The sequence below is a fragment of the Alexandromys fortis genome, unplaced genomic scaffold (assembly GCF_014885135.2).
Source record: "Alexandromys fortis isolate MF-2015 unplaced genomic scaffold, M_Fortis_MF-2015_v1.1 scaffold_120, whole genome shotgun sequence".
Taxonomy (NCBI): Eukaryota; Metazoa; Chordata; class Mammalia; order Rodentia; family Cricetidae; genus Alexandromys; species Alexandromys fortis.
In genome coordinates this window covers 3619372-3641811 of record NW_026067999.1, presented here as the reverse complement: position 1 = coordinate 3641811, position 22440 = coordinate 3619372, and the positions used below count along the sequence as shown (strand labels likewise).

The 22440-nt window shown below is 40.0% G+C and overlaps 1 protein-coding gene across 2 annotated transcripts in view; it reads left to right on the top strand.

The window, feature by feature from the left end:
• Positions 1 to 22259, top strand: part of Mospd2 (motile sperm domain containing 2) — a 40922-nt gene extending 18663 nt beyond the window's left edge. Inside the window, exons 6-15 of one of the 2 annotated variants that reach the window (XM_050160627.1) lie at positions 1721 to 1781; positions 3998 to 4036; positions 7148 to 7272; positions 10591 to 10767; positions 11467 to 11579; positions 13920 to 14016; positions 14942 to 15038; positions 15822 to 15951; positions 18663 to 18765; positions 21278 to 22259. In XM_050160627.1, coding sequence (XP_050016584.1) covers positions 1721 to 1781; positions 3998 to 4036; positions 7148 to 7272; positions 10591 to 10767; positions 11467 to 11579; positions 13920 to 14016; positions 14942 to 15038; positions 15822 to 15951; positions 18663 to 18765; positions 21278 to 21319 — 984 coding nt within the window. In that variant the 3' untranslated portion in view covers positions 21320 to 22259. Of the gene's footprint in view, positions 1 to 1720; positions 1782 to 3997; positions 4037 to 7147; positions 7273 to 10590; positions 10768 to 11466; positions 11580 to 13919; positions 14017 to 14941; positions 15039 to 15821; positions 15952 to 18662; positions 18766 to 19643 lie in introns of both variants that reach the window. The other variant, XM_050160626.1, reaches the window with a different exon arrangement.
• Positions 22260 to 22440: the final 181 nt, after the last annotated feature.

Sequence of the window (22440 nt, the reverse complement as noted above, 5' to 3'; positions counted from 1 at the left end):
CATGAACAATGTATGGTAATGTTTTATGTTACCCAATATAGTGAATTGACAAGAGCTATCTGATGGTTTCTTAAACCTTGCATAGTGTCATTTCTAATTTGTAAAGAAAGACTATTGGTACTATTGCATATTTCAGTCATTATTAGTGTTATATAGCACCTGAATCTTTATTGGATAATTTCTTTTATATATATATATATATATCACTTTTATGATTCACAAAGTCAGCTGAGAAAGATGCATAAAAATGTGTTAGTAAAAGTTGGACTGCCGTGTTGACAATAGCCTTTGACCTTCCTTGCTAAAAGAATGAAATCACTTAAAATCATACAAATAGCTAGACTTTAAATAATCAGCATTGTAGGAGAAATATAGCCATTCTCAGCAGTTGAACTAGAAAGAAAAATCTTGCATGCATCATCAGAGGATGAACACTTCACATAAGGGCACCATTCTGAAAAGCACCCTGAGAGATTATAAAACAGGCTGTTTCATGGAGCTGTGTTATGTGGTGCCCAGTGTAGACACACACCGCTGACATCAAGTCTCCTAAGATTAGCAGTAACTCAAGCTTTTATGAACAAGGACATTCAACTGAATAAATGATAGCAATGACTACTAAATGAAGACTAACTAGTAAGAGTATCTGAGAGTGGTCATGCTTGCTTTTAAAATAGGTAACCAAAATTTTGTTCAGCTAGTTTTTTAAGCCCTTTCTCTGAGTCTTTATATAGATTTTTGAAACTATGTCCAGTGGATATCATGATTATTTTGAAAGGTATTTATTATATACTAGGGCTTTTCCCATATTAAATAGTTATGGCTGAGGATGCCTACTTTCAGTTTACTGTAATTAAAGGTGCTGCAACTCAGATGCTAGGAATGACTTTGTAGCTTGTCCCATCCAGAATAACCAGCTCTTTAGTAGCTGTCCTGGATTTCAGCTTGTCTGCTTAACTCTTCAAATTAGCAGTGTTTATAAGGTGGCCGAGCAGGATTAATGAAACAGCCTGCTAGCATGGGGGAAATGAAACATGAAAAATATCCCTAATGACCTAATTTCCTGTTGGTGCATATGAAGCAGGAGAACTAACCAGACAGCTGCCTAATACAGTCTCCTAACAATTGGAATGAATGAACAGCACTTGATTATAAACTTAAGAAAAAAAACAACAAAAACAAAAGTAATCTGACTCCTCTTAAAAGTGAACAGGCAGGTCTGATCAGTGGGATCTTGGGTAAAATATTAATACCGTATTCTTGTTGAAACTCTTCTAAGGTAAAAATTAGATTTAGAAAGTAAATACTTAACCATAACGTATATATGTATAGCTACAAATTAATGCATATATATTTTTCCAGTTAATCAGGTTATAAACTCTACCCTTTTTAATAATTCTTTAGTTGTTAACTAGAATTTTAGAGTCTCTGTTCAGATAACTTTTACATACCCTATAGCTCTTGTAGCCTGAAGCATAAAACTAGTGTGAAGTAATACAAATAATTTTTAAAATACCAGTAAGTGTCTAGCTTCTTCAACTCAGTTTCAGAGCCAATCCTTAGCTTAATGATATAAAACCTTAACCCTTGGGTCTATAGATATTTATAATGGCTTATCTTTTAAGAATAATAGTTATCTCATTTGTATTGAATAATTTGTCACCTTTAGAAATGTGTAATTTGAAGTTCTAAAGTCTCAAATCTTTAATCTTTATTTTAGGACATGGACTTTGTACGCTTTATCATCAACTGCTTTAAGGTATATTACCCCAAATACCTCTGTAAGTAACTTACTCCTTTATAAAAATATATCATGTTGAAATTATAGATGATGTCCAAAAATTATGAAGCTTTCTATTGTAGAGTTTCCTACCTCGAACATTGTTTGCTGATGAAGCACTTTAAATGTATTCCTAGGTAGACCTGTAAATCCTTATCATGGTAGACAATTTTTTGAAGTCGTTTTCCTTCACAGTTACTTGTACAAGTGACATTCTAAACACCAAAATATTCCATAGCTTCTAACACACAGCTGTGTGCAGTTGTATATTTATTTGCAACATGAGCCCGTTTTTCTTGATCTTTGTCTAAAATTATATTTATTATATGGCACTTGCTGCTTGCAAAAGCAGGTTAGGAGTACTGGTAAGGTACATTTTACATTAAATAAATGTAGGATGTTACTACTTGCTGTTTTCAAATTGGCACTAGGAAAATACTGAATAAGAATGCACTACATTTGACTCTGGTATTTAGAGCTTCATAGTCTTTTGTTTCCTTCTGGTGCTAGAGATTGGAGCCAGGGCTTTGTACGTGCCAGGCAGTGTTTTACCACTGAACTAACATCCTCCGCCTTGTTTAGTTTGTTTTTAGTGGTAATTCTCCCATTAATGATACAAACGATGGACTCATAAGTCTTATGTGCACATTTTTCATCTGTTGGATTTATGTAATGGCTTTGCCATGGGGAAAATAAGTGGCCAACCAACATAAACAGTCAAATATATTCAACTCCAGTTCAGTAAAATTGAAAGGGCAGGAGAGGCAAAAAGGATATCAAAATGGCAATTTACAAAACTGCCTGCACATATTCCTGAGAGATACCACAATTTGGGTCTCTTGGGTAACCCAATCCATAATGGATGTCTAGAATCAGCACCACCTACAACTCTATACTGCATTCTCTTTAGAGAATGTTTATCAAGAAAATGACTGTGCCCAGGTTGGGAAACTTGAACGATCTATTACTCCTTGTGTATCTGCCACGTATCCTGACTCAGTAAGTTTTGCTGAGCAGTGAGAGTACCAGTGGGTACTCTAGAATTACTACTTCATGATATTAACTTGCTTCTTTTATGGACAAAACAAAACTGAAATGTTTGTTTATTTGGGTATCTAAAGGATGTGGTGAGCCACGCAGAAATAATACTAATATAAGTATTACATTATAAAATATACTCCACCTTCTAAAATACCTGTTGACTGAAATAAATAAAAGCATTTGTGATGAGACACTGAGAAAAAAAATATAACTGTAGTTATTTATCAAATATGTCCAGGAGTATTTTGAAAGGGCTGTTCATGGGTTCATATAAAAGTGAACGGGAATATTTATTGTTCATTTCAGTTAACTATAGATTGTGTCTGTGTTCTACCAAAATAATGTGGTTTTGCAGACATTTGGTTTTATGGGCTCTTAAACCTATAGTTCTTCAAAACCTGCCATGAACCTTAATTATAACCCCGCTGAGTAAGAGAACCACTGAGCGCCAGGCTACCTCTCGCTGATGCCATGTTCTTTCTGTGCACTTTACTTCATGCTACTTTCGTGTCGCCTTCTCTGGGAGTCTCTGCTCAGAGTAGAGGGAAATTACATATTTGGTTCATCTGGAATAGAAGAACAAAGTAGCTATCACAAATCTCCCTTGTGGTTACGGATTTTTTTTTCCCCTCAGAGGTGTTGATGGTGCTACTTAAGAGCCTCAGTTCCGTATGTAAAATAACAGTTCTGTGGACTTCGGAAGTGTTGGCTTCCTGGGCTCACAGCGTTTAAGAAAAAATAGTTTCTGTTTCTTAGAACCAGAAGAAAGGGGCAGCTCTGTGACCAGTTTAAGGGTGCAATCTCCAGGATATTATAAGGGAAGCCATAAATTACGCATGTAAATATTGTTGTTCAAGTGCAGTTGCTTTCAACACTGATCTGACATGCCACACGCATGTCCCCTTAACTGTTCTGTGTACTTTTGTTCAAGCAGTAACATCAGCAAAAGAACAGAGGAATGCTTTGTTTGCCAAAGGACAATGACAGTGCATTCTTGGGACCCCTCCCCATTGTGAGCTGCTGGTCAGTCCCAGCACCACCCATATGTCCTTGAATTAAAACTTGGCCCATCAGCTCAATTTTCCCTCACGTGGGTTTTTTTCTAGATAAGGTCAAACTCTTGGAGTAATGTAAACTTACTAAGTTGAACTGAGTGATTTTTTTTCCGTCTTTCAGCAAAAATTGTGATCTTTGATATGCCTTGGATAATGAATGGTGAGTATATTACTTGTGTTTTCCCACAGCATCTCGGTTTTCTTTTGTCTTACTTGGCCAGTTCAGCCATGTTTATACAGCTGTTTAGGAAAATATGTGTATTATACTTCTGTACTCTTAAGAGGCTACAGCTGGAGTACTGAACGATTGCTTTTAAACAAACAGGGCTGACATTCTCTTCTGAGACACTGAGAGTTTTCCGACTAGTCTTCTCTAAAACCAGCCTCAAGATAATGTGCCATTTAGGCAAAACAATGACAAGAAGCCTTGTTCTGTTTCCCACACATAGGGTATCTAATAAAACATACGTTGGCTAGCTTTTCTCTGGGGCTTTCAAGTGTTGAGGAACAAGGTGGGAGGACTCTGAGTCACTCTAAATCACTGTAGTCACTTAGCCCTTTTTGACAGTCATAATTTTCCTCTGAGCGATTTGAAAGGGAGTTGCTGCTGCTTCCACGTTCTGTTTTCATTGGTATTGCATGCACAGCAAACAGGAGGGTCACGCTACGAACTGAAATTCGGGTCTGTGAAAACTTTTTGACTGGCAAACCTTTTAATACTGGTAAAGAATAAAGAAAACTTCGTAAAATGTGAAATCAAAAACCAGAGGTCACTCCTGAGCTTATGGAATTCAAAAATAATTTTAGCGATGAAATTAGAAAACTAGATGAAAACTGATAAATTATTAGAAAGACATAGACTACTCAAACTGGCTCAAAAATAATCAGAAGAAGTAGCCAACCACCCCCCCCCCAAAAAAAAATCCCACAAAGAAACATTCAGGCCCTGGTGGCTTTTCTGGCAAATTCTATGAAACGGCTAAAGAATTTACCCTGATCCTTTGTAAACAGTTCTAAAAATTGTCCACAAAAGACTGCTTGTAACTCATTTATGAGTAAGTCCAGGCCTGACACTAACATCAGGTGAAAAGAAAACTACAAACTGCAACCCCTTGCACCTAGAGATGCACCAGTCCTCTGAAGGTACTATGGCGAGGGGTGTGGACTAGCCTGTGTGAAGCCCCACCCCTAGTGCTACAGAAGGCCATAGCTAACCAACTGTAGCCAAAGCAATATAAAAAAAAATTATAGGCTACAGAGATGCCTCACTCAGTTGGTAAAGTGCTTGGGAACCGAGTTTAATCCCCCAAGAACCTGTGCAAAGAAGCCAGTCAGTAGTAGTAGCATGTGCCTATAACCTTAGCATTGGGAGTGAGGGGTGAGGGTACCAACAGGCAGAACTCTGGGGCTATACGGCTAGCCAGTCTGATCTAATTCATGAGCTCAGGCTGGGGAGATCCTGTCTCAAAAAAACAATGTAGATAACTCTTGAGGAATGACCCCTAAAATTGTCTTATGGCTCCCAGATTCATGCATATGCTTGTACACACACACACACACACACACACACACACACACACACACAAACACACACCAAAAAGCATTACAAACCATGACAAAACAGGAGTTGTCTTAAGAATGCGAAGTCGGTCCAACTGAAAAAATCAGTGTAATACACCACATTAATAAAATGAAAAATGAAAAAAAAACTTATACCATTTCATAAAACGCTTTAAAAAGTAGGACCAGAAAGTGCTGTTGAAACAGTCGATTTTAAAAGGATCCTAGCAGATCATAGAAGGCTACCTTCCACAAACTCAAGAAGCTCCCCAAATGCCTCGCATGTTCCATCATTCACTATGACTGCTATAACTCACTGAAAGCAAGGATGCTCACTTTTGTGATTTCTTGCAAGGAACGGATTCAGAGAGACGTTCCAGATGTGAAACAGATCTCCCTGTCAGCCTCAGAATGAGCAGCACATGTGTAGTATTGCCAACCAAGGAAATTCTTTGACGCCTTTGTGCCTTGGTGCTCAGAAATTGTCTTAGAACTCCATTATGTGGGCATGATTGAGTTTGCCTGTTGTTAGTCACTTCATGGCTCACTGCCCCTACCTTAAATCACGTGTTGGTTTTCCAAGTCCCAACCTAAATCCAAAATCCTGCTGTTCTCTCTAAGGCCCCTAGACTTAAAAAAGACAATCCTACCAGATAGGAAAGCTACCTCCCAGAAGCTGGGAGCAAAGGGCCAGACCTCTCTTTAGGTAAGGGTAATTTTTAACTGCACAGAACAGAGGGCTTTGGCATTTATGATAACCCACGGCTAGAATCATTTGGGAATTCTTTCAATAAAGCTGGCATAAAAAAAAAACAGAGTTAACACTTCATTTAATTTCAATAGCATGACTGTAATCCTGACAAGTCACAAACTGTTTTAAATTGAAAAGGAAAGTTTAAATAGTAGTTGAACAAAAGCTTAAATCCTAGTGAACCAGAATTAACAAAAACCATGATTTTCTAAAGCACACTTTAATGTTTTTATTATTCCCCCCCTTTTCTACTATCATATTTGCACATGTACTGTAGCATTCTGCTTTCAGCTTTTTCCAAATGGGTTAAATCTCCCAACAGAAATATTTTAAAAACTGAGCATGAAACAAAGGGCATGGCACGGGACAAAAGTGGAACTGTCACCGAGCTGTGCCTGCGTGTAGTTTATTCTCAGCGTCTTGCTCGTGGTTATATAAACGGTGAGGCCTGGGAAAAATGCAGAGTATTGAGTCAGGAAGGAAGCTGGTTCTGGCGCACACCCATAATGAGCAGGGCCTCTTCCTCCTGTTTCTGCCTTTTCCTTTGAAGAGGGTTTTCAAATTGAGGGTTTATCAGAAGAAGCACAAAGTAAAAGGTTCTTCACGATATCATGCAATTCCTTCCTGAACCACCGAGCAGTTTGGTCCATTGTCTCAGAGTCAGAGCTGATGAGAGGCCACACTGATAGATGTGGTCAGAGGTCAAAGCCCTGAAAAGCTGTTCGGTGAGCATCAGGGGAATTGAGTCTTCCTGAATCTCCATGGGACATTTGCAACCTGTGAGGGCTGTGCCTACCGTAAAGCCTCCCCCTGGAATTATGATGGTACGTGTCCTTGCCTCAGAAGAAACACCTTAACAGCTCCTCATTCAAACTGGTTCCAAGAGATGTGGGTTGGGACATAGAATGAAGTGCTTGACGAAGCAGGTAAACTTCTGTGACTTGATTGTTTTTTCCTCAGCTGCTTTCAAAATCGTGAAAAGCTGGCTTGGCCCCGAAGCAGTAAGTTTGTTGAAGTTTACAAGTAAAAATGAAATCCAGGAGTATGTCAGTGTGGAATACCTGCCTCCCCACATGGGTGGGACAGTAAGTACAGTCCTTGACACTTACAGAATACCACTAACCAATAGCCCTCTACAGTATGTACTCATAAGGAAAAGGCTGTACTTTTAAAAATGTTTTTGTTTATTCTTCTCTCCTACAATACATTCCAACCATAGCTATGGGCTGTGTTCTGGTGTCCTCAACACCTCCGGCTCCTATAGTCCTTCCTCCCCTCTTACACAGGGTTCCCCCAAGCCCCTCCTAATGTTTGGTTTGGCTATGGATCTCTTCATCTACTCCCATCAGCTCCCAGAGGAAGCCTCTGATGGCAACTGAGCTAGGCACTGATCTATGAGTGACAGAATATTATTAGAAATCATTTCATTGACTTTTTTCCATTTGTGTTTCAGTCTGTCTGGCCTAGGTCCTTGGGCTATCCAGCCTTCAGTTCCTGGTCATCCTGGCAGTATTGGGCATGGGCTCCCTTTCATGGTGTAGGCCTCAAATTAGACCAGTCATTGGTTGGCCCCTCCCACAAGTCCTGCACCACCATTGTCCCAACACATCTTGCAGGCAGTGCAGGCTATAGGTAGAAGGTTTTGTGGCTGGGTTAGGGTCACAGTCCCACCACTAGAAGTCTTGCCTTGTTTAGGAGGATGGCTGGTTCAGGCTCCAGAGACTCCTTTACTAGGAGTCCTCGATATGGTCGCCAGGGATATAGATTCCAGGGAGTTTCCACTGCACTGTTTCCCATCAGGCCCCAGATGCCCTACAATTCCAGTTGTCTCTCCCCATACTTTCTCCCTCCTCCCCCCCCCCCACCTGATCCCTCCTGTTCATCTGCACCTGCCCCCAGGCTGCCTGTGAAATTTATCCTATTTCCCCTTCCCAGGGAGATCCTTGCCATATCTTAATGCCCAAGGAAGGATTACTGATAGCCCCCCAAAAAGATGCAAAGGTGTAAATACTTTTCACTTATGTTTCAAAGTTCACTAACTTGAATAGCTATATATATATATATATATATATATATGCATCTAAGATGAAGTGCATTTAGGATTCAAAAGTATATTCAGAAACAAGTATTCAGACATGGCTTCTACTCTTGTTTCAACTACCCTATTGCCTTCCATGATTGCATTCCATATCTTAATTTCCAGGGGTGTGTATTGCGCATGTACGCAAGTGTGCATAAGCCTTCCTCCTACTCATCTACTAGGTGGTGTGAGGGGAACCCCACATCAGTAGTGTATTGGTACAGTATTTTATTTATCAGGTTTTTCTTTACAACACAGTGGCGAGATCATTCCAAATGCGTGGGTGGCCAGCTTCTGCCTGTGTGCTACAGTGTTCCAGCATCTAACACGAACCATAAGTTACCCAATTTGCTTTTCATGTGTGTTCTTGTTTTTTTTTCCCCCATCTTTCCTATCCAGTAGTCTTACTAACTTGAAATGTATCCTTTAAAATGTGCTTCCAAAGTTTGGAAGGGGTGTTTGCGTTTTATTGATTGATTTTCCTTTATTGTGAGTGTTAAGAATCAAACCAGGGGCCAGATACACACTAGGCAAATGCACTTGCCCAGCCCTAAGAATAGATTTGAACTGATTTTTATTACTTATTAACAGAGGTCAGGAACAGGTGGGTGTGTTTGAAATTTTTAATGTTGTGACCAGAAGTGGTAGTCTATACCTGTAACCTCAGTACCCAAGGAGGATTGCAAATTCTAAGCCAGCCTGGACTTCATGCTGATTCCCCATCACAAATAATTCTTTTTAATATCTCCATAACTGTGAAAATGAATATGACAGTGACTTTTCCTAAAGTGTGAAACCTATGTAAATAACTGCAAGTATATTTTGCCTGCCTGACCAAATTGTATTTAAGGAGAACCAAGGACTAGCAGGATTAGAATTTCAGTGTTTCCTGTTTGTTTTCATTAATCAAAAGAAACTCAAACCAAATAATTTAATTTGAAGTCTGTACCTTTCTTATTCTGGAACTTTGTAGTTTACATTTTAACCTAGAAAAACTGAATATTTTGCATTTCAGATACTAAGCTTGTAATTAAAGTAAACCATCCTTGCAATTATCCCCTTCTTTGTTTATGTTTTTTTTTTATTTTGAGACTGAATCTCTTCTAGACTCTGAAGTACTCAGATTATAGGCATATAATTATCATATTTAGCTATCATGCCCTACCTCTTCATGTGTTTTGTTCACTTGTGTTTTTTTAAGATACATTCTCTTCTCTCTGTCTCTGCCTCTCTCTCTCTCTCTCTCTCTCTCTCTCTCTCTCTCTCTCTCTCTCTCTCTCTCTGTGTGTGTGTGTGCAGGTACCTATAGAGGCCAAAAGGAACTAAAAAATACCTTGGAACTGTAGTCCCAAGTACAATTCTCTGTGAGCATCCTGATATGGGTGCTGGGATCCGAACTCTGGTCCCTGATAGCACAGGGAGCACTCTTCAGCACTGAACCCACCTCTCCAGCCCTTGTGTTTACTTCTGCTTGCTTTCTGTGTGGTGTATAAGTATGTGTGCATGTGTGTCCATACCTGTACATGTGGAGGCTTGGGCTCAACATTAGCTAACTTCCTCTATTGCTCTCCACCTTAGTTTTTGAGACAGGGTCTCTCACTGCACCTGAAACTTACTGTTTAGCTAGACTCGGTGACCATTAAACCCCTAGGGTCCCCCTGTCTGCCTCCCAGTACTGGAATTACAGGCAAGTATTGCCTCATGTGCCTTTTCACATGGGATCTAAATTCAACTCTTTGTACTTGCTTGGCAGTCACTTAATCCATCTTTAGCCCTCTTTATATTTTTTTTTTATATTTTGTTTTAGTAATATGGTTTTTTTTTAATTTTTTGTTAATTGATTGAGGTTTGTCTAATTCTTAGTGCTAGTCATTGAACCGAAGTTCTCCAACATGCTAGGGAAGTACTCTAACATTGTCACTCGTCCTGCATTATCTGTGTTCTGTGTTGGATAGGAGAATCTGCCTTATTTAGATTTTAGTGGATTTATTTTATTCCTTTTCTGTTTTAATGTATGGTTTAAAAACCACACAAAGATACACACACTACATTTAATGCTTCTAGCCATCTGAACATTTTTTTTTTTTTTTTTTTGCTGTGGAGTAAGCTAAAGAAGTAACTTGATTGATTTTTTTTTTGCATAGCTCATAATTATCTGTTTACTGCCCTTTCCCTTTCTAGTTTGAAATGAATCCCATTTTTTTCCTTCTTTCACTAATTAAGCATATCTTCTTGGCTAAAGTAATCAATTTTTAATATACCATGAGGGAATTATTTCTCTCTACATTACTAGCAGGCTGATAAGGAAAATTCTCTCCTTTAGGATCCTTTCAAGTATAGCTACCCACCACTGGTAGATGATGACTTCCAGACACCTCTGTGTGAGAATGGGCCAATTGCCAGTGAGGACGAAACCTCAAGCAAGGAAGACATAGAAGGGGATGGTAAGGAAACCGTGGAAACAGTTTCTAATGAAGAACAACCAGCTCTGTCAGAAAAGGTAATGTTAGGAATAGAGTCAAACGGAATCCAAAGCTGGCATCTAAAACTTGGGCCATAGCTCGGTGGTAGAGCGCTTGTTCAGCATGCATGATGCCCTGGGTTCGATCCCCAGTGCGAACAGGAGAAGTGCTTTCCTGTCTCCCCAGCTCTGCCTGTGTCTTTGAGATAACCTAATCTTGCTTCCACATTTTTCTGGAGAAAATGAAGGAGGAGGCATGAGGTAAATTAAATTGCAGTATCCTTTTTTTTTCAATCGTGTAAAAAGAGCTGACTTCATGCTCTGTGTAAAACTTGGCAAAGTACATCTGGAAGGAATTTTTTGTCAAAAATATATTTATTTATCTAAGATAAAATAAAACTGATTAATATAAAGCTTCACCTGGGTGAAGTTACTCTATCTCACTTTGAAGGGCTTGATAATTGTCACTCTTTACAAAACTTAGCAAGGGCTTGCTTGATAAGTACATTGTAATTTACAACAAATATCTTCAATAATGTCATGTTTATAAGAGAATCATAATGTTTCTCAGGGTCATGTCAATATATGTTAAACATGTCATTCAGGCATGCTAAACATGTTAAAAACTAATTTGCATTGAGTCTAGATGTTTATTTGTTCTCTCATGACATGTCCAACTAGAACTGAAGCATCGTCATCTTTTCTCCTTTGTTTCTATTTTTGTTTTTTTATCTTTAGACTAGCCCAACTGAATCTGCTTCCAAACCAGAGGAAAATGAAAAAGTTGATTCAAAGATGAAAACTTTTAAAAAGCCATTGAGTGTTTTTAAAGGGCCCTTATTACACATCAGGTAACAAAGATTTTACTCACTGCATTGCTGTAACCTCTCTTGATCGTCTTGGGGGTGAGGAGGACTGCAAGATTAAGAAAGCTTCCTAAGAGTACAGTTTGTTCAGAGGACAATTTGCCTTGTTTTCCAGCCTTAGTGACCACTTCTACCTACCTTTTTATTTTTTCTCCACTGAATATGTGTCAAAGTCCTCATCACACTTAAGATAGTAATATTCAATCTTCATTTACTAATCTTGTTGCATTTGTTTGTATTACTGATACTTGTAGAAATAAGGGGATGTATTTGTCAATTTGACCTTCTGAAAGCCCAGCATGTTCTTGGAAAATAGGGTTTTGATGAAACCCTAATTTCAGACATGTTTATCTCTGTTCTTTGTTATTAATCCACTAATCCAGATTTGGGATTGGGAGCTGAGGGTACAGGTTATTGGTGCAATTGTTTAAAGCCCTGAGTTTGATCCCTAGCACTGAAAAAAGCCCAGGACTATTTCCTGTATTGTTATGTGCAATATTGCTATACCAACACTAGTTAGTGATGACCTAATTATGGCATTTTTGTCCTTTGTCTTAAAACCTTCTTGTGTAACTGTATTTGGAGTTTATTGGAGTACATATTCCATCAACAATATAGCTATAGTTCTAAAAAAATGTAATCTGAAATTCTCTAATTGATAAAACTGGTTTGTTTCCACGTGTCTTGATTCTTGGTGGTGTTGGGTTTGGGTTTATGCCATTGTCTGTGTATGTATGCGAGTAAAGGAGAGACACACAACATAAATTTTGTCTCCCATGGTTTTTCTTTGCCTTTTTTCCCCTTTGGAGTTCGTGTGTTTGCACCTTTTCTTCTACTAGTTTTGAAGTCAACATTTCATACTTCACAGAAGGACCATCCAAAGCATAGATCTAGCCTACAACTCTGAGGTTTACCAATGAAAGCAGCTGAGAAGGCAGGGTAGAATAGGACAGTTTCCAGGGCTACACTTTGAACATGACCCCACTCCCTGTGGCCCTGAGTCGCAGAGCTGCTCCTTCACATACACAAGGATGCCACCAGTGTCATCTCCCTAAGCTGCTTCTGATTTCTATAGTGTTTACTGAGACACGCTCTAGCATCTATACCATCCCTGTGTTTTCATGTCTCCTACAGGAATTAAGCAATCCTGTATGTTTGTTGTCTTGCCCAAAGGTGGGCAAGTTCATTCTTAACCACAGGTCTTCTCTAGACTAATGAATATCCTTGGTGTGAAGACATTTCTTGTGTAACAGAGCAGATAGAAACATAGCTCCATCTGGGCTTACCAAAAGCAGGCCTTCAATTCCAGGAGTTTTAAGAGACAAGAGGCTTGCTGGGTGGTGGTGGCACATGCGTTTAATCCCAGCACTCAGGAGGTAGAGGCAGGAGGATCTCTGTGAGTTCAAGGCAAGCCTGGTCTACAAGAGCTAGTTCCAGGACAGGCTCCAAAGCTACAGAGAAACCCTGTCTCAAAAAAGAGACAAGAGGCTCACACTTGGAGCCTAACCTGGGCTACCTAAAGAGTCTCAAAACTTTAAAATACATACACACAGGCACACATACTCACACACTTAGGGTTATTTTAAAAAAATCACTTAAGCTATTCAGTTTTCAATTTAAAGAAAAAACCCTACTCCAAATGTCCTTTCTGTAATTTTGAGGCACCTGATACAGTTTGGCTAAAGTTAAACTATACAATTTTTCTGGAGAATTGAATCTTTTCATTTTAGGTTATAGATATTACAGTAGCAGTAATAGCATTCTTGGAAGCTTGAGGCTTCCTAGTTTTACCAGTTTAAGTGCCCTCCGGTTGCTACTCCAAATTACTCAGAATAGCCATTGTGTAGTAAGCAATTATTCTGTTACATAAATATATCCCTAATAATGATTCTGCGAGATTATGTCCTTGTTGGTCTAAAAAGGCTGCTCAAATCTAATGTGTTTGTAGTTAGGGAGAGCTGAAGCAGTACTGAGGTCTGGCCTTTTTCTTTTATTATAATCCACAACCTCCCAGAGAGCTTACACAGATCCACCTCAGATTGTGTTGATTATAGGATTACTTCAGTGCCTTCAGAATTCTCTCTTCTCTTCCTGCCTGTTTTCCTTCTGACCTTAGGGAAAACCACAGTGTTTCCTAGCATGCATAGCATCAGGAAGTTTAAAGTACAAAATGATATTAGGTAACTGGTTTTGTAGTCCTCTTGTATAAGGAAGTCTCTTCATGCAAATGAGCATAAACTATCAGCCAAACAGTTTTTCCAGACTAAGGATTATAATGCTATTTAGTCTGAGTACTACAAATGCCGTATTTGTTTATCCACCTAGCCCTGCCGAAGAATTATATTTTGGAAGCATGGAATCTGGAGAGAAGAAAACTCTAATAGTGTTGACAAACGTCACGAAAAATATAGTGGCCTTTAAGGTAAAATAAAAAAACAAACAAACAAACAATTTAAAGCCATAATAAATTATGAGGGTGAGATAATGGCAAATGATTTGGGGCATATACTTAATGGGAAGAGTAGAAGTCAGACAATAAACAACTGTGTGTCACTTACCAAGCTGGTGCCCTGTTTTTATTTCTAGTACTGTGAACCCTGTTCTATTCCCTTCTAGTAAGGCTTATAGTGAGCATAGTCTCCTACACTTCGTATTTGCTGATCCACGAGGGTCCAATAGAAACTACACTCCAGGTTCTATGCAATGTGAGGGCAAAGACACTTTCAATTTGACTGTTTTATCCTTCCGTGTTGGAAAGCAGATGTTTCATCTAATGAAGGTTTCCTGGGGGCTGCACATACATGTGCACATATATGTTTACATACAAGAGGAAAGCTAGGGCCAGGTGTGGGGGTGCATGCCTTTAATCCCAGATCATGAGAGGCAGAGGTAGGTGGATCTCTATGAGTGTACGGCTAGCCTAGCCAACATAGCCAGCTTCAGGCCAGTAATGGCTACAAAGTAACACGCTGTTTCAGAGAGAGAGAGAGAGAGAGAGAGAGGGGGGGGGGGCAAGGCCAAGTGTCAGTAGGATTTTAAAGTAGGTTTTAAATAACCCGGGATGTTTTTATCTTATCGGGGAAGACAAATAGCATTGTCCATGCAACAACCAAGGTGGATGCATAGACTTCACTCATTGTCTATTAGCTGCTCTTTTGTTTGTTTTGAGACCGGGTTTCTCTGTGTAACAGTTCTGGCTGTCCTGGAACTAGCTCTTGTAAACCAAGCTGGCCTCGAACTCACAGAGATCCGCCTGTCTATACTCCCGAGTGCAGCTGCTCTTTTTTCAAGTCATTCTTAAACGATTTCTCTAAAGCAGCGTGAGGTTATGTGCTGTTTCTGAACAGGTGCGCACTACTGCCCCAGAGAAGTACAGAGTCAAGCCAAGCAACAGCAGCTGCGACCCTGGAGCTTCCGTTGATATCATCGTTTCTCCGCATGGAGGTGAGCTGCCTTGCCTTCTTTTTCTCTGCATGCATTCTTAATGCCTCATGTTCAGAAGTAGTTGGCCAATATATAATGGACTCCACAGGACTTTCTGTATGCTTTTATTTGGCTGCAGTTTGGTCGGTTTTTGGTTGGTTGCTTGTTTGTTTTGGGTGGTGTTTTATTTTGTTTTCTTAGGTGGAGGGTTATTGTTGTTATTGGATTTTCCTTTGTTTTTTTAAGAAAGAACTTATAGTTGGATGCGTATGAAGGTACATTTGTACCGAAATCTCGGTGGAGACCTCCAATTGCCGTGCACCGCGCCCCCGTGTCTGCGCTCTGTGCACGGGCACCCAGTTCCCGAGCTTCGGGCAAGGGGCTGGAGGTTAAAATACACAGACACACACAGTGACAACGACACGGGTCATCCTTGAATTCCCCAAGAATGCCCCCTTTATTGTGTTCAGGGGCAGATTATATAGAGATAGCCATGCCCCAGCCGAACCCACCAGAAACCACTCTCCTGCCATCAGGAACTCCTGAAGGTCTCGTGCTCAGAGCAGCTGTAGGCACTCAGATCAGGGAATTACAAGAAATTCAGGATCTGGGGTCTCACTGCTCCCAACACGTATGGAGGATCTGTAAGGACTGAGGGTGGGGAAGAATATGATCAAAATATATTTAAGTTTACCTTTTTTAAATAATAAAATTATTAATAAGAATGATCATAATGCCTTAAACCATATATCTAGCCCCCTGACCGTTGGTGTTCATATGTTACACTACTCTTGTGGAATGCAGGCTTGAGAGTCTCTGCCCAAGACCGGTTTCTGATAATGGCTGCTGAAATGGAGCAGTCCTCTGGCACTGGGCCAGCAGAATTGACCCAGTTCTGGAAAGAAGTTCCAAGAAGCAAAGTGATGGAGCACAGGTAAGCGCTTTTTTCTCACAGCCTTTCAAATGTGACGAGGACTCAAAATCAGAAATTCCTTCCTGGGGTGGAGGGCACTGTCCTTTCCTTACAGATGTCAGAGTCTTGGAGTACCTGGACTGAAAGAGGGATGCGGCCCAGACTGGCCAGTTGACAGGTGCGCATCTCTAACCCTCAAGTCCACCGTATCAGAAAGTTGCTGTGTAGACTGTGGGCAGCATTGTCTGAAGCAGTGAAAAGTCAAAGGGAAAGGCAAGACGTGGAGGGCCACGGGGAAATCCTAGTTGAGATGCATTGGCGCATGCCCGTGCTGGTGTACTCTGGAACCACTCCGAAGATTCAGTCACTCTGTTCCCACATGAAGTATCACAGTAGATAAATGATTGGAAAAGCTGCCCAAAGAGACATAGATACAGTATCCTATTTAAAATAGAGTGCACAGTTGTACACTTGTGTGACAGCCATATGCCCCTGTATGTCATCTGTGACAAATGTCTTTAAATATATATGGGAAAGTAAAGGAAGCAAGAAAAGACTGCTTTCTACTTTGCTTTGCTTTATTCCTTTTTAAAATAAAGTTATAATTTATTTAAGTGACATCAGTTTTTACCCCCCCCCCCCATGCACCTAAGGACATTTGCCCACACCCAGAGACATCTTTATTTTTCACAACTCAGGGGTGGAGTACAGTGGACATCTAGCAAATGCTCCTAAGCCTCCTACAATGCATTTGATGGACACTATTCCCCCAAAATCATGAGCCCCCCACAACCAGTAGCACTGAGCTAGGAAACCCTGGTTTATGAAGTGGTTGAGGATAGTCTCTCTGCTGACACATTGACTCAGACATGAAGGAAATGAAAGAGGAAGTAACATCGTTACTCACTGTAACTGCACAAAAAGCTTTGTGGTGGCAGGCAAAGCAAGTTTCAAGAAAAAGAAATGTGCTTGGCTTACATGAAAAACAGCAAGGAGGTCTATTTGCCTTAACTGGGGGGGGGGGAGGTGTACCCAAGAGACAGCTAGCAGAGCCCTAGATCATTGCTTATGAGGAGTATTGAATCGGGCCCAGCCTAGAGGCGTATTCCATGATCAAAGGATAGCTCTTATCAGCTCATTAAAACTCGCGGAAGAAAGTGTGTTGCAGAGAAATAAGCAGCAGTACTAAGTACTGTCATGCGGATAAAGAAAGATGAGGTATTGATGCTGCCCACTGATGGTCACATTATTAAAGGTACTGATGACCTTCAAGAGCACTTTTAGGATGGCAGGAACCACAGAACCAGAGCCCGAGCTGAAGAGATGGATGGGGACAACTGGGCTAGACTAGAGGTGTGGGAGATTACAGAGCAACTATAAAGTTGATGAAGGGATCTTTGGCTTCTTCTGTTGTAGGTTTTTGTTTTTGTTTGGGGTAGTGGTTTGTTTTTGTATTGTATAGGGGATGCATGTTGGCTTAGGGAGTTGTTTGTTTGTTTAGACAGGGTGTCATTGTATAGCCAAGCATTAGCCTCAAACTTGTAACAATTCTCCTGGCTTGACCTTGCAAGTGCTCTCTGCTATGCCCAGCCTGCCTTGAGGTTTTAACCATGAGAAATTTAAGCACTGTTTACATCAACAGGCTGGAAGAGATAATCTCAGTACTACAGGACTTACCTCACACGTTCCATCCTTTATATAGCCAAACAAACAAACACAAAAATGAGGGACGTGGCAATAGAAACCTATAATCCCAAGACAGAGTACTTGCAGGTTGCAGCAGGAAGATCAAAAGTTTGAGGCTAACATGAACTACATAGGGAAACCATGTTACAAAGAAGGGGGAAAAAAAAAGCAAACAAAAACCACTGGAGAAGTTGATATAGGGCCGACTGTGCAAAAGTACCACCTGCTTTTCACAAAATAATACTTACATTTTCAAATTATATCATAGGAACAAACACTGCCTTCTGTCAAGCTTTGTTTGTTTTGGTTTAGTTTGGTTTGTTCTGCTCATGAAACAGGGCTTTGCTTTGTACTCCCGGGGTGACCTGGGCCTCAAGAGCTTTTTGTTTTTGTTTAAAAGCATGGGAAATTTTTGAAAGGTTAAGAAGGAGTGACACAAAAGAATTCGAGATTAATTCAGAGTGCTTATAAAACACTCAAAATGAAGGGGTTTGTTAAATATAAGTTGCTTTACAGTCTTTGCTTTGGCTTTTACCAGTTCCTAATGGCTACCTTCTCGGGAGCTCTCTTGAGAGAATCTCTGTTCCCACCTAGAAGGTGGGAGGGATCCTAGTGGTTTGCTGCTAAAAACTCAAGTAAAGCACCATCCTCCCTTCTAGACACTGAAAGATAAGTAGGGTAAATTCTACTCAACCACATAGAAAAAAAGCTTTCTATTGCATCCCGTGGGGCAGTGGGCAGTGTACACAGTCTCTTGTTCTTTATACACATTTGGTAGCTAAAGGAGACTGAGGGTTAAGCTCCATGGTTTAGAAGCAAGCACAAAGCCCCAGCTTTCATTTTCCCTGGAGAAGAAAAGACCTTGGAAGATAATAGACAAGTATAGACTGAGCTGCTTGTTGAATTGTGCTTACGGAGAGGTGTGAAACCTTGTACCTCTGGTACACAAGCACTTGCATTTAACCCTGCATTCCCTATTCTACTTTCAGAAAAAAAAAATGTTTGCTAAAACTTTGAAGAAGTTATGTTGCCTTTGCATTTCCTAGGTTACGATGCCATACTGTTGAGAGCAGCAAACCGAACACTCTCACACTGAAGGACAGTGCTTCTAACATGTCAGATAAAACCAGTGAAGATCTATATCTGCAAGTAAGTGTGCTTTCTCCTTGCCTAAACAAATCACCAGTGGTAATCAGCACCAGAAGGCTGTCTGTGCTCCCCTAATGGAAGGGAGTCTTTTAGCAGAGACACAGTGAAAGTTTGCTGTTTGCTCTCTAGCCCTCTCTTTTCTTCCTCGTTTTGGTTTTGTTTCTCTTGTGGGGTTTAGGGTTTGTTTGTTGTTTGTTGGGGTTTCAGTGTTTTTGCTGTTGGAGACAAAGACTCACCTTGAACCCAGTCTGGCCTGAAACTTATAATCCTCTTGCCTCAGCCTTCCAAGTGCTAGAGCTCCAGGTGTGAGCCACCACTCCTGGCTTGGAAGCGCCCTCTTCTCCGCCTAAGAGGCTAGTTAGAAATGGGAAGCCACGGGCTGCATTCAGACGGCCACAAGCATTTAAAGACTCTGGTAATTTTACTATGGAATCGGGGCCAAGTAGTAAAGCACATGGTGCTTTGGTGAAGTACAAAAGAGTTCCATCTTGTCACCAACTAGTGTATTTCAATCGGAAAGAAACAAAGGGGCTTCTCGTCTATAACCCAGTGGTGGAATTCTTACTTGCCATGGCAGTGCTGTAGGTGTGATGCCCACATGAAAGAGAAACCAAAGAGATATAAATAGTTCAAAGGTATCTGAACCTCCAGGAAGTGATTCCTCTGTTCCTGTTTCAACTAGAAAATAGGACTTTTCAGAGTAGAGCAAGAAGGACATATATGTCCACCAGACTTTACATTGGATGCCTTCTTGTATTTTTAGCCCCCAGCTTTTCAGAGTAGATGGGCCCCATCCCTTCAGTGTTTGGCATGCTCCTGATTAATGATTGTTTCGTTGATGTCAATCTTTCGTCCCTTTTTTTTTTCTTCCCATTCAGCTCAATCGTTTACTAGAAAGCAATAGGAAACTTGAAGACCAACTCCAGCGCTCTCTCTGGTTCCAGCAGCTGCTGCTTGCCTTAACAGTGGTCTTGCTTGCTTTTGTTGTTTCTTTCTTTTATTCGTTATACAGTTAAAGAAGTGGTGCCTGGTCAGAAACGTAACTCCTTTAGACATTGTCTGGAGAAGGTATACAGACGGCACTCAAACTTCTCCACCCACCTTCTAGGACTACTGTACATCTGGGCTTCCTAAAAGGAAATATGTAGCACATAGCAGGGTGCCTGGCTTGAAACTAAGTTGTTTGGATAGAGCAATGTTCAAGGCATTGATTATTAGAGACTGTAGCTAGTTAGGAAACTAAGTAAAGGCATATGCAGTGTATAAATCAATCGCTTAAACATAATTTATTTTTTCTTTTTCATTTGAATGCGTTCAAAGCAAAGTTTTTCATGTAAATGCACAAGCTGGGCTGAAAAGTCTATGTAACATGCTTTGGTGTCGCCAAAAGATGTAATCTGCTTTTTTTTTTTAAATACAGAATTACTAGCTGAGCTGACTTACTAGCTTTTCTATACTACGTATGTAAAATATGTATATTGAAAAGGAGACCTACTTAAGCAGAGTAATTTATGTAACCATGACTTTGTAACTTTGAGAACTACTTCCAGATGATAGTCAATATTCTTTTTGGAATGTAAAGCTATTTAATGCCAAACCACTTTAGCCTTTGTTTCTCAGCGTCGCTGAGCAGCCTGCCTCTTATTAATCTGGGCTCTTCACTGATCACTTTGGTTTTGACACAATATGGAAAGCTACATGTGGTTGAATTTTCATAGATTTCTGGTAGTCGTGCCCAGAAGGAAAGTCTCCAAAACAGCCCCCTTTCTCGTCATTTCTATGCAGTTCAATGCCATTCACTGTGTTTGAACAGTGAACCTTTGCCTGGTTTAGTATAAGGGCCTACTCTTCCATTGTCCCATCTTTACCTTCATTCCAGGGCAAAGGAGTCTCCTCTGTGGACCACAAATTATGCCTTGTTCACCCTCACTTTTCCATGAGAGAAAGGCATTAGGTAACGTTGTTGAAACTCTGCTTATTTTAGCTGATCATTAGTCTGACTAACCTTAGGTTCAAAATGATCCTTGTTAAAATTGGTGGTGAGAAGGAAACGCTGAAAAGACCGGAGTATCCGTGTGTGCAATTATAAAAAGAGGCTCAGAGAATGGGAGCCACCACTCCCAATGGGCTCTCTGGACCACTTTGATACTCTGCCTTCGGTACATTCATCTGACTCCTAAATCCCTAACGAGATACACCTTGCAGAAGCAGAGGCTGATGCAATTGGTTTGTGTTGTCATTAGCATGACCAGCTTCAGTTGCTTTAGGTTCAAATGTACATCTGTTTTGATGAAAGAAAAGTAGTCTGCCTAGCAAATGAATGTTTAGCCATGTTTGGAGATTTAGGATTCTCAGGAGGAGAGTTGCGGGCTCTCAACTTGAAGAAATTGATTCCAACACTGAATTTGGAGGAGTGATGGAACAGAGCCCCTGACAAAGTCAGCTGAGGAAATAAAACCTTAAAAGGACACTAGTGTGATACTCTGTCTTAACTTGGGTTTTTCTGTTTCAGTTTGCCACCTCCAGATGTGGAACAGACTGCAGTCCACACTAAGTCCTGTGCACAGTGTCTATGCCCCTGTATGTCCACAGAGACTTCCCACTGTGCTGGGAATCTTCCCAAGTGGTAGATTCGGGGCCTTAATACTCTCATTCCAAAGTATTTGTCTGTGCTTTTCATTCCTCATAAAGAAATGAGGAATCAATTAGCCAAGAGGAGGAATATAATTGTCCTAACAGTGTCCCTTTCATGTTGACCCACTAAACACCCTCCCTTGCTTAATGTCTGGTCAGTTGAATTTAGTAACATACCTTGTTGGCATTCATTGTAGTGTAACATACATGAATGTAACATATATACATTGTTACATCCCTCCTCAAAACTGTGTGGTAAATGTGACTAAACAGAACTGCGGAAAATTAACCATAATGTGGAAGGCATCTAAACTTTTCTGCCAATCTTGATTAGTCTATATATTTGCATTTTATTGGTTCTGTCTTTGTTTAATTGAATCATATTTGCATGATTATTTTTGGTATTCTGATCAATACTTTTATCTTTAATCATGCCATTGCTTTCTTGTGATCAAATTGCCAGAGATTTTCATTTTGATTTTTGTTTTCACTTGGGAATGGAAATTAATACATTTTCCATGAAAACATTAATAAAAGATCATTAGCTTGATCTGTAAGCCGCCTAAAATGCAATTGCTGGTAAGCCTAGTCTCAAATTTCATAAAACCATAACTTTTTATATCTTGCCACTAATTTTGACTGGATTTAATAGCACTTTATTGTATAATTATAAAAAATATATTCCTAGAATTGTTGCCAGTGTAATTTCTCTAATGTTCTGGTGCTTTTCATATATTTTCAGTATTTTTATTACTATATTGGTATTTTCTTTGTATGAATTGATCAAAAGAACATGTTTTCTATTTTAATATGTTTTAGAAAATAATTACATTTATGAAATAAATATCATCAGGAAAAACTTTTGTCTCTAATTGAGAAATCATTGTCTTAAAAAGAAAATCAGTGTTCAGACCAGACCATCTCTGCCCTTTTAAAGATCATCAGAATTTCATTTGGATCACCTTTGCATTTTTATAAGGACCCTACTTTGGGCTTCCAAAGGTGACTGCCATGTCAAGAACCCCTGTCCTTGAGTGTGTC